This window comes from Mus pahari, chromosome 17 (assembly GCF_900095145.1).
Source record: "Mus pahari chromosome 17, PAHARI_EIJ_v1.1, whole genome shotgun sequence".
NCBI lineage: Eukaryota > Metazoa > Chordata > Mammalia > Rodentia > Muridae > Mus > Mus pahari.
The window spans coordinates 9,908,976-9,921,542 of NC_034606.1; the positions used below are offsets into that span (position 1 = coordinate 9,908,976).

Genomic DNA, 12,567 nt, shown 5'->3' on the forward strand with positions numbered 1-12,567 from the left:
AGAGATTCCACTAGTGGAACTGAACATAGAATGCTTTTTGGGCTCACTTGAAACATCTGTTCCTGACCAGGGTCCTAATAAACCTTAAGCCAACAGAAATGGAAAGAATGTGGGAGTGGTTTCCAGTTTTCCTAATGCTGTGACACTTTAAGGGAATTCCTCGCTATGGTGACCATCTACTTCATAACTGTAATTTTGCTACTGTTGGGATTTTTAATGTAAATAAATATCTGATACGCAACCTGTGAAAAGGTCCTTAGAATCCTGAAGGGGTTGAGAACCACTGATATTTGACCCAACCCGACAGAACTGATACAGTTGTTCTCTGCTCTACACCTTAACATACATACACTAGACTGACTGTGCTTTGTTACCAATATATAAATACTACAGGCATTTTTAGGCTTCTATAGAACTACAGATATAAAAACTGTCAACCTGATAGGCTAATTCAAATTCAATTTTTGATAAAATTCTTGGAGATGAGGACCAGATCAGTGGTTACATTATGTACACACCTGATACAGTGTGAGTTAATGATAGTTCTGTACCTTAACCACAAGTTGATACAAGTCTACACCAATTTAAAAGGAATCATTTATATATACTGTGCTAATGTCAAAATCCTGGTTTGTTCTGTTCTACAGTACCAAGGAAATAGGATTTATATATGGACTTCTCTACTACTTTAGCAACTTCCTGGGAATATAATTGTTTTAAAATAAAGTTAATAAAACACACTTGCATACAAGGAAATTCAAACAAGATAAAAAATGAATCATAGCCAATTTTATTCAAATTCTCCAAAATTTGTAGCAAACATGTTAATTGCTTCTAAAAATGTATGTCAACCTCTATACACAATGGCTACTGTGTCTTTCACTTATTCCTTTTTCTTCTTTTCTTTATAATCCTTTAATAGAAGCCAGAATCTTGGGTTGCCCAGTTGGGAGCCTAAAACACATGCAGAGAGAATCAAGATGAAATGAAATTGGAAAACACTAATAGAAAAGGAAGTGGTACAAGTATCTTTTGGAGAGTGATAAAGCATAATAAACAATAAACATGGAAAAGATAATCAACAAATTTATTCTGAATATATAGGAAAAAAGCAAACAAGAAGAAAACTATCATATGAAATACTTTCAAGGCTAAGCTCTGTAGCAGGAAATATTAAAAAACCGTCCACCCCATGGTCAGCCATCACAATACCCAGTAGAATCAAAGCTCTTAAAGCTTATAGTAGTCAACCATAATCAGACTTACATATCAATAAATTTTCAATTTACAAGATATCAATATGATAATTTCAAAACCAAATGATAAAAGCTTTATTGCAATTCTTCTAACTTCACGGTCTCATAACTTCCGGTTCACGACTGTCTCCATCTTGGCTTTCCTCTCTCTCTCCGATGCTCTGTCTCTACAGCTCTTAGCTCTGTCTCCTTTTCCCTGTCCAATCACAGGCCTCCTCCTCCCCTAATATTTCAGTCCTGTCACACAGCTCTACTAGAGTTGATTGGAAAACACAATTGTAACTTAACCCATTTTTCAAACCCCAACTCAATGGAGTCATTCACTACCCCAGTTACTAACTACTTTCAGTTACATGCAGTCGGAGTCCAAGGAGAATTAAAGAAGACTTGGAAGTTTGAAACTATCAGGTCACTCAAGTTCTTTGAACATCAAAAATGAGGAATCTCTACTAAAAGAGAAGGGCATATTTTTGGACAGCTATGGACATCATATAAAAAGAAATTAAAATTGATGTATGATCAGCAGGAAAAGCGTAACTTTTTATAGAACTAATGCTTTAGATTTAGAAAGAGAACACACATTTCAAGCACATGTAAATCATCATCTAAAAGAATCAAAATGATGTGTTAAGAGTCCTGAGGAAGTTCACAAAAGAATAAAAGAATTAAACCCAATTATTATTAGAAATGTAATTTTTTTTGTTTCCTTGACTACTGAGTAAAATATATCTAAAACAAACTTAGTTTCAATTTAGTAATTTTTTTGAACACTATGTTTGTAAGTTTAAACAGAAATATAAAATGAATGCTAAACAACACTGATTATGTTCCCAAAGTTCATGTAATAGTAGTTACATTATTGCTAAATCGCAGACAGAACAGAAAATGTTTGATTCTTACCTCTGATCTACTATTCTGATTAAGTTTCTTTTCGATATTCATGGCCAACATTTGGCTTCTAAAAGAAAGACTTTTAGTCTTTTCAATCACCTGCTGGTAGGGTGAGACTGCATTGTTGCCCATTACCACATGACCCTGAAATGAAACAAATTATTCTAGTAAAGTCAGTGCTTGTCTTGTCTCAGTGATGATGAGCACAACACAATACCATATAACCGCTGCACACCTATACACTGTATTGAGATGATAATATTCAAACAACTGTCATCAAATATTTTTTTGGTGGGGAATACAGTATCTGGAGTGGGTTCTGACACAGAACAAACAACTTTTTAGACACAGTCACATACTGGTTTTCCTTTTCAAGTTTGAGACAGTATTTTGTTAATTTGTCCAGGATGCCCTTGAACATGCAATCCTCCTGCCTCAGAGCCTGAAGTAAAGTAGGGGAGATGACAGGCCTGCACCACTAGGCTCAGCCTAACAAAGATTCATAGACAAGTACTGTGCGTGCCCATAAACCCAGCATAAGAGGCAATCGGCCAGAATATTTTTGTACAGTGAGTTCCAAGGTAGCCAGCCCCTCACAGTGAGATCATGTATCAAAAAGCAAGGTTTATAGAATAAAATTTCTAATTAAAATTTCTCCTGAATTATAAAAAGAGTCAGCAACTATTATATAGCATGTACCATACCAATACAGTACTTACTAGTTTAGAATCAATCTTGGCATCCAACCTCGCATTTCTAATCAAATTCACAATCCATCTTTCAGCTTCTTCTGGAGTCATATTCAGTTTGTCTGCTAACATACTAATTAGAGATATAAAAGCTTAGTGTTTTGTACATAGTGTGACTCATAGACTTCAAATACTTCTGGATCAAGTATTCTTACATACATGACTCTTAACAATATATACCAATCCTGTAACAATATATACCATTATGCCTGTCTTATATTTCTTTATAATCTTTGTAAAGATCCTTGACAAAAATTACTGTATTCTGCATTTATAAAACTTGTGGTTTAGAAAACATGATCTTGAGTGCTCTAAAGAAGAGTTTTATGACACTGACAAAATGCTGAAGGCTGCTATTTATGATTGTGATGGAGCTGTCTGCAGTTATTATGCATGTAACCAACAATGCCAGTGAAAAGGATGAGAGACAATACCAGCTGACACCATGGAGACATGCTAAAATGCCCTTCGACAATGGATCTGCATCCTTTATTTTCCCAACTTACAATGAGGTTGTAAAGGGCTTGGACTTGAGCAGCTACTTGTCAATCAGCCAACTGACAAAGAGTACATATGCACATGATAATAAGAACACACTATAATTGAATGCATTAGTGTGTATATATTATTAAATGCCCTTTATCTTTACCTGAATTATTATACACTGTTCATTCTTTAATATCATTGATTTGGTTTAGAGAATTTGAATATTTTCAATAAGACTAGAAGTCAGCAATGTTCACCACCAACTCCTCAACAAAACAGTTCCTTGGGATACTATAGGCAGAAATTCTGGATCTAACAGTATGCCCACCTTTAAATGTATTTAAGTCACTAGCAGCTATATAAGCAGTTATGTAGTGATAAGGCTTTTACCCAAATGTTACCAATTCAATTAATCAAAAATACCTTTTAGGAAATAGCATATTCTCTATCATACCCCTTTTTTATTGTTGAAGAGAAAAATTTGTGCAAAATATAAAAATTGTTAAGTCTATTAATAAAATAGTCCACAACAGGATTGAAAACGGGCCTTGCATAAGTTTGATAATGATACTCTACATTTGTGCTTGTGGTGGTTTGAATATCCTTGGCCCAGGGAGTGGCACTATTAGGAGGTATGGTCATGTTGGAGGATGTGTCACTGTGGAGGTGTACTTCTCATGCTAGCTACCTGGAAGCCAGTCTTCTCCTAGCAGCCTTCAGATGAAGATGTAGAACTCTTAGCTCTTCCTCCATCATTCCTGCCTGGATGCTACCAAGCTCCTGCCTTGATGATAATGAACTGAAGCTCTGGATATGTAAGCCAGCCCCAATTAAATATTGTTCTTATAAAGTCATGGTATCTGTTCACAGCAGTAAAACCCTAAGGCAGTGCTATATTCTTAACCTGTTTGGTACTTTCTGAAACAATTAAATTGCCACTGCTTGGTCTTTAGGTCAGGGAGGGTCTGAATTTGCAATCTTCCAGTCCCACCCCCTGAGTATTTGGGATTAGAGGCCTATGCCAGAGACCTCCCCAACCCCCTAGTTAAAAGGCATTGTTTTCAAAGTGGGAAAAATCCTGCAAATAATCTTTCCAGTAACTTCACAGTTATTTCACCTCCTCTGCACTAAATAAATATCTGAAGAAGCTGTTACTTAAGAAGCAAGCTTTTAAAAAACATCTCACTCAGCAGAACTGAAACAATTTGTTTAAAACCTTTTATCATTTTACTTATTTACTTAATATTTGGAAGCAGAATTTTGCTGTTTAGCTCTGGCTGGCCTCAAACTTGGAGTGAGCCTACTGCCTCTGTCTACCCCCATTCCAAGCGCTGAGGTTACAAGCATGTGTCACTAAACCTGGTCATATTCTGCTGTTTAAAAGCAGAGAACCCAATTTTCAGACAATTATGTAGTTAGCACCATTAAATTTTTAAATTATAATGCAAACTGTTTATAATCTATGTAAATAAAGTAACAGTTTAAAACCAAGGTTATTTGATATTTGAGTCTTCTGTGTTACTTCGTTACTTCTATCTAAACTGAAGTACTTCAGTTACTTTTTAAACTACTGCTTCTCACCAAAAGACTCATCATGAAAGTCACTTTTCATCAGCTGTCATACTAAATGTTCTTCAAACACTCTCATCTCTAAGATCTTTGCACAGGTTGTCCCTCTTCCTCATATACTGACCTATATCTTACATGGTTCTCAAACAGAAAAGAACCCTGATAAATCTTCCAATGATTATGTGTTTTTATAACTAACCTACTCTCTTAATCACTTTGCTTTGCTGACTACATGTCTCCAAGGCAGACTGTACACAATAAACCAAATAATATGCACCTTTTTCACATGGCTTATTTCCTATGCATACAGAAAGGGTATCATGTATATCACAAAGGAAGAAACCAAGACTTAATTGTCTGACCCCTTCCTGCTCAAGCCAGGAACTGATTCAGGCCCCATAACTACTTTCCAGTTATTACCCAAATAATCTGTATCTTGAGCCCTTAATCTATTTTACACAGTTTCACCCTAAAACCTTATGATCAGTTTATTTCCTAGCTCTTTTTCATATCTTTACAAAATATCTATCTCATAATGCAAAAAGCAAAAAACATTCAAACTTAATTATCCAGTTTAATTATGGAGCTTCCTCCATTTTAGCTACAATAGAAGTTTATAGCTTCCCATTATCTCCCATCATATAATACCATATAACATATGAATATGTTATGTGAATACCATGTAACAGCCATAGCGAATCAACTCTCTTCCTTCACTATCACTCTTTCAATGAAACATGAACTGGCTTTGATGCTTATGGCAAAGATCAACTCTCAAGGATTTAGGGAGTAGGTATCATATAATCCCCAACTACTACCACCCTTTTCACCCCCTTTCCACCTCCCTTTCCTCCTCCATCATTATCATCACTAGAAAAATCTGAAAAATCCAACAGGGTTAACAATGCTAGCCTAGAGTTGACATAAGGAAACACCTAATTTCAGATTTTAAAAGAAAATTACAATTTACGCCTATATTTGTGCTTGTGGTGGTTTGAATATCCTTGGCCCAGGGAGTGGCACTATTAGGAGATATGGTCTTGTTGGAGGTTAATTAATTCTAACTAGAATCAACATCCTGCTTCTCTTTAAATGCACATCCTAACATGGCTACAGTGATTTAGCGCTAGGCACAGTGGAGTTGCATAAACATCTATGGGCTGAGCTATAATAATCCCACTGACTTCACTTTTTCTTGATCCTTTACTTAATAGAGTCAAAGTAAACTTGAAATAAGTTCTAATCATGCATTAGAACATTATTTGATGGTACCTTGGGTTATCCAAGCTACCATTCACTTTAAGAACAAAACTAAAAAAATGTAAAAACTGATTGGCAAAATGGCTCAGCATGTAAAGGTCCTTGATGCCAAACCTAACAACCAGAGTTCAATTCCTGAACCTACACAGTGGAAGGAAAGTTCTGATTCAGAAGGTTCCTTTCACCTTATATGCACACACGGAGAAACACACGTGCTCTCTCTCATTCACTCTTAAGGGGAATAATAAATGTAAAAATATTTTAAAAGAATATATTAATAAATCCATTCAAAATACTAAAGATTTATAAAACAAAAATCAAATGAACAAAATAAAAGTACTAATCAAAGCTCGAAAGAGAAAGGTGACTTAGGCCACCCTAGGAAAGGCTATAAAATGAATCAAAGCACAGAATATCTGAGGATAAAAAGATTCAGGCTAGTTCTACTCTAAACAGAAAGAAATTATAGATTCACATAGTATTAAAAATCTTAACTGCATCTGGAATCATTTCAAAAGGAGCTTAATATTTTCTCTGAAATTACTTCAGATATCTTTAAAGCTGACTAGTTTACCTGTTATACAGAAACAAAAATTAACAAGTACACTGAGCAAAGAATCGTCAACATCAAGCAAATACAAACACTCAATTCAGTTGCTTTAAATAAGATTGTTCACGCTTCCAGCACTAACCGGATATTTTGTTTTGTTTTGTTTCTTTGAATTGATCCATACGGGTGGCCCCATTTACAAGCCTTAGATATAAAGCTTGATCTAGTGACCTAAGTAGTGTTTTATTGATTCCACATTGATTATCTACCAAGTCATCAATACCAGGTCTTGACAATTGTCTCTCTCTCCTCTGAACCCTCAAGACATTATTCTGTCCATCTTACTGCAGATTTGGATCCAGGATTTCACATGTGATATTAATAACTATCTCATAACTTGGTTTTCCAAATTTTAGTTGACAAGCGCAATTTATTTCCAATGTTACTGAGTAAGGGTTACGATATGGAAACCTGTGGTCTGGTTTTCACTAAAGACTGCAGCCAATACATGGAAAGAGAAGGACTGTGTATCTGTGCTATGAGAACTAACTAAAGGAATCGGCTAAGTAGAAGCTACTGTTAACTGTGAGAGCAGGCAGACATAGCAAGCTCAGAAACGCTAAATGCTGAATGTAACAACTGAAATATATAACCTTATATTAAAACTAACACAGAAATGAGATGATAATGGCCCCTGAAACTACTATCTATTAACTATATTTCTTTATTCCCAATAAATGTGATTTTTAAATATAAATTCTTATGTGGTAATAACTTTAAGGAAAATGCTAAGGTCTAATTTTATTTAATAACCGAAGCAGACTGACTTGTAATGCTAAAAACGCAAAGATAGTTGGAAATAGCCAAATTATCCCCCAGACAAATCATATTAGTGCATAATTCAACACGTTTATCATATGCATTCAAAATACTGCTTTCATTCTTTGTTTTATCTCCTGTTGAAAACTAGTCCAAGGACAATTTTACAACAGCTTTTATATGTCAGACACATATATCTAATAACATAGTAAGCTATATTAAACCCCACCACACTATCTTTCCTGATAGATGTTGCATAATTTATGTTAGACAGTGTATTATGAGTAAATGTTTTGAATTGCAAGTATAAAGTTGTTTAATAAGCAATGAACCTTATGAAGGTATTGTATTCAGCAACTGAAATACGTCCTTTTGAATGAAGAAGCCAGAGATGCACACATCTTCCCAACCCACAAAAGGAAAAAAAGGAAGAAATTAGAAAGAATATGAACATACACTAATTAGAAAGTCAAAACAGGCCATCATGGACTAAGAAACAGAACAAGATAATGTGACACTAACCATTTACAGAAAGTCTAGTGTCAGGTACAAACATTTCGGATTGACCAAACTTTCATCTGAATTATTTCTCTGGGCTTTCCAATATACGATATATATTCATATAATTTTTTCCTATCATTCCATATTGTTCTTCAAGTATCTATTGAAGTAGTTTAAATGAGAACGGGCACCACAGCATATACTTGAATGTTAGGTTCCTAGACTGTTGATTCTTCAGGAAGGATTAGGAGATGTGGCCTTGTTGGAGAATGTGTGTCACCAGGGGTGGGCGGGCTTTGAGGTTTCAAAGGGCACAGCACTGGGCCCAGTCCAGCTCTTGCGGTCTCATGCCTGTGGGTAAGCTGGAAGCTCTTAGCTACTGCTTAAGCACTATGTCTGGCTGCCTAGTGCCACACTCCCTAACAGGATGGCCATGTACTATTCTCTGAAACTATGCTAGCAAGACCCCAGTTAAATGGTTTCTTAATTGTCTCCACCACGGTGCCTCATCACAGCATAAGAAAAGTAAAACTAAGACATTAGTGATAACTTTTAAACCTGAATGTATTTGTGCACTTAGTATCTGCTTCTTCTTCCACACTTCAATTCCTGTGAGGATAGTCACTACTTGACCCTGATTGTCTGGCTAACAATGGCAATACTTCTTTGAAAAGCTATATTGTTTGGTTCTGTTTTGATTCAAAAGGTTTGGGTGAAGCCAGAAAAAAAAAAAAATCAATTCTATTTAAGTTGTTATATAACTTCTCATGATGACTTGAATATACAGCAAAGTTTGAAAACTAGATCACAGAATAAGTGCTTTTTCTCTCTGTGTACTGTTTAAGATAAAGGTTAGTTCGGTTGTTCATTTAAATGGATTAGAAATCACTGGAGTCTGAATTAGAGATCTACATTTGTAAAATCTTACTATAAACCCCTCATATTACTTTCAGTTGCTATTATTTCAATTCAGTAAAACAGCTTTCCAACACATGAAAAAGCTTCCTATATTCAATATACTAAAGACAGAATGTTACTGGTCTATAACTTCATTACTCTAAAGAGATATAACTTACATGGATAAAAAAATTAAGTGATGAGGTGTGACTTTTTTTCCACTCTGGCTGTGCCTTGGAATAACCAACCCTCAAGGTACGGCACAGCAGCCCTGTTACACATCACAACTGTGTGTGCCAAAGAAAACTAGAGAATTCTGGGATACAGTTACCAGCGGACAGAGATTTTGATTCAGTACCAGCTGACAAAGAGTTCATGTTTACTCTTCAGCTCAATCGATATATTCTACATCAACTTATACAAAGGTTATATTTAAAAACATGAACTGTTCCCAACAAAACAATTCCTAGTGAAGAACACTACTATGTATGAGAGGATTATCAGCCTAAATGGTAATTCATGATGACACGAAACCTTTAAGTACCCAGCTAAGTAACAAGAGAGTACACAGAGTCAGTATTTCTATAAGTCTCTAGTATCAGGAAAAAAATGTATATGAACAGCCTGGAAAAGGCCCAATTTAATCTACTTGCATGCATATAAAACTTTACCTATAAGTAAGACTGCATGTGATATTCTCCAAAGTGTTCACATGCAGGCCAGCACACACATGCACACCAACATTTGAAAGCTGTGGTTCTAGACCTTGAAATGCATGTCATGTTACTATTGCCCCAGGTTAAACAATGAAGATACAAAGCATGCCCATCAGAACCACAGAAAGTTCTACGTTTTCCTAGACTTATTCAACTGACAAGACTTAAAATAAATTTTTCGCCAGGCGTGGTGGCGCACACCTTTAATCCCAGCACTTGGGAGGCAGAGGCAGGTAGATTTCTGACCAGGCTGGTCTACAGAGTGAGTTCCAGGACAGCCAGGGCTATACAGATAAACCCTGTCTTGAAAAACCAAATAAATAAATAAATAAATAAATAAATAAATAAATAAATAAATAAATAAAATAATTTATTAAAATAAGTTTTTCTATAGATGTGCAGTATTGGATTAGAAGTTTTTTCTAAGAGTCCTTGAAGCTCAAAACTTACATCTGAAAACATAGCCCCCACAACAACCTGAATGTGCTTGATCTCATTTACTATTTTGAAAAGGAAAATTATCTATGTATTCCTTAAAAGAAAAAAAAAAAATGTGTTTTTAATTTTTCTAAGGCAGGCAAAGAAAAGTCTGATTAACCTCAAGTAAGTACGGAGAACCCAGGGCTTTGGAACCCCTTTAGAAATTTAGTTTAAGATGCTTTAGAGACAGCCTAGCAAAAAACAGGAGAACCAAAAAAACAGTAAACATATATACAATAAAGTGGAAAGAGAGCTTTGAACATAGGTCAGTGGTTAGGTGCTTGCCTAGCATTAACTATGAGAAGGCCCTGGTGTGGATCCCGGATAGTAACAAAAAGCAAGCCAACCAAACACAGATAAAACCATCAACCTTCAGAGATATTCCTAGTGTGTATTACCTTTACCAACTACACATTTTACAAGAATAGACACACGATAAATACTTAGTCCATTTTACTGACAAACACAATAAACTCAAACTTAAGAAACATAATAATGAACTCACATATCCATTTATAAAGAGCTAGAATTAGCACAAACTCCTAATCCATGGTACCTCAGAAGTAAAATGAAAAGAAGCCTTGTGACTTAACACATTCAGAATACATTTATTTACTTACAAAGATTAAATTTGCTTTCAAATACAAGGACAACTAAAAAAGTTCTGGTCAACCCCAAACACACAAGCGACCAAAGCCTATGAGGAAATGGACAATCATCCAGAAAAAGAAAACCGAATCCTCAACATTCCTTTCTCGCAGAGAAGACTTAAACACAAATTTTAAAAACAAAGATCAATTTACACCAGGTACTACCACCCAATATGTGATCTGCCTGTCTTTTTTAATCACACAATCAATTATACAGGAAGAAAAAGAGAATCAATTTAAAAAAAAAAATGCCTGCAAACTACAACAAAGTTCTAATTCCCATAAGAAAAGCCTACGGACCACACTACACTTCCATAGACAACCACTTCAAGAACAATTCACTAAAATTAGGCAAGTATGGATGGATCTCCTACCAAAACCAAATGGCATTAAGAAACAGAATTTGTTTTACATACAATTCCTCTGAGGCAAAGATTAAAAGTACCAAGTTTTTATGTTTTATATTTGACTTCATCTGAGGCCAAAAGATGCTAATAATTTTTGAAACTTTAATACATGAAATTAGTTTCTAATAGCTCATATACATTTCACAATTTTCCTAATTATTTTCTCACACAACAGAGAAACTTTCAACTAAAATTCACCACAAGCTTTCCATGTTTCAACATTTTAGGATGTCACAGAAGCTTACTACATGAGAATTTAAATATGTAATTTAATAAACAAACTTAATTAACAAAATTATTACCAAATGTAGTGGTCTTTCAACAACATTTTCAATTGCTAAGGGCTAAGTCATTTGACCCACTGCTGAAAACCATTTTACCTATCTGTTCATAATGGAACAACACTGTTTACTCTAAAAAAAAGATAACTGAAAATAAGCTGAAAAAGGCTTCAACTTGTCACTTCCAGAAAACTATATTCTGCCACTCAAAGACTAAACATTTCTAAAACTTCAAACATGTTAAAATTTTCATAAATTATTAGCAAATTATTTTCTTTTAAAAGAGAAATAAAGATAGAATTAACTGAAATCTCATTACGTGTAACATTATAATAAATGACAATCTGTAGAGAATGAAAGTAGAAAATATACATGCAGTCTGTGTGCTCTTACTTAATGCTGATACACTGGTGGATACGACAAAAAGTCTCAAATATGAAGAGACGGGCATTCTCAATGAAGTCCTCAAGACACGCTACCAGGAAGAAGTCATTCACAAGCACCTAGATACATAATATTTAAAATTAATTAGCTGACAACTGTTCTTAAAAACTTGACTCTCTTTGCCTACTTCATTGCTTTATTCACTAAGCTATTGGATGGAATACAGGGTCCCCAATGGAGGAGCTAGAGAAAGTACCCAAGAAGCTGAAGGGGGCTGCAACCCTGTAGGTACAACAACAATATGAACTAACCAGTACCCCCTGAGCTCGAGTCTCTAGCTGCGTATGTAGCAGAAGATGGCCTAATCGCCCATCATTGGGAAGAGAGGCCCCTTGGTCTTGCAAACTTTATATGACCCAGCACAAGGGAATGCCTGGGCCAAATAGTGGGAGTGGATGGGTAGGGGAGCAGGGGCGGGGGGGGGGGGGAGGGGTATAGGGAACTTTCGGGATAGCATTTGAAATGTAAATAAAGAAAATAATAAAATAAAAAAAATTAAAAAAGAATCCTACAACAGTACTCTTTAGAATGTTGCTCATGTCCAAATCCTTAATAATAATTTAAACAAATAAAGAATGACAGAAAAAAAAAAAAAAAACTCTCCAGGAATT

General features: G+C 35.2%; 1 protein-coding gene across 1 annotated transcript in view; it reads right to left on the minus strand.

The window, feature by feature from the left end:
- Positions 1 to 769: 769 nt before the first annotated feature.
- The window catches only part of Eif3e (eukaryotic translation initiation factor 3 subunit E), a 31,054-nt gene continuing 19,256 nt past the window's right edge, over positions 770 to 12,567 (minus strand). The window contains exons 10-13 of the mRNA XM_021216368.1: positions 11,906 to 12,015; positions 2,867 to 2,969; positions 2,157 to 2,291; positions 770 to 954 (exon numbers count right to left, since the gene is read on the minus strand). Coding sequence (XP_021072027.1) covers positions 916 to 954; positions 2,157 to 2,291; positions 2,867 to 2,969; positions 11,906 to 12,015 — 387 coding nt within the window. The 3' untranslated portion in view covers positions 770 to 915. The remainder of the gene's footprint in view (positions 955 to 2,156; positions 2,292 to 2,866; positions 2,970 to 11,905; positions 12,016 to 12,567) is intronic.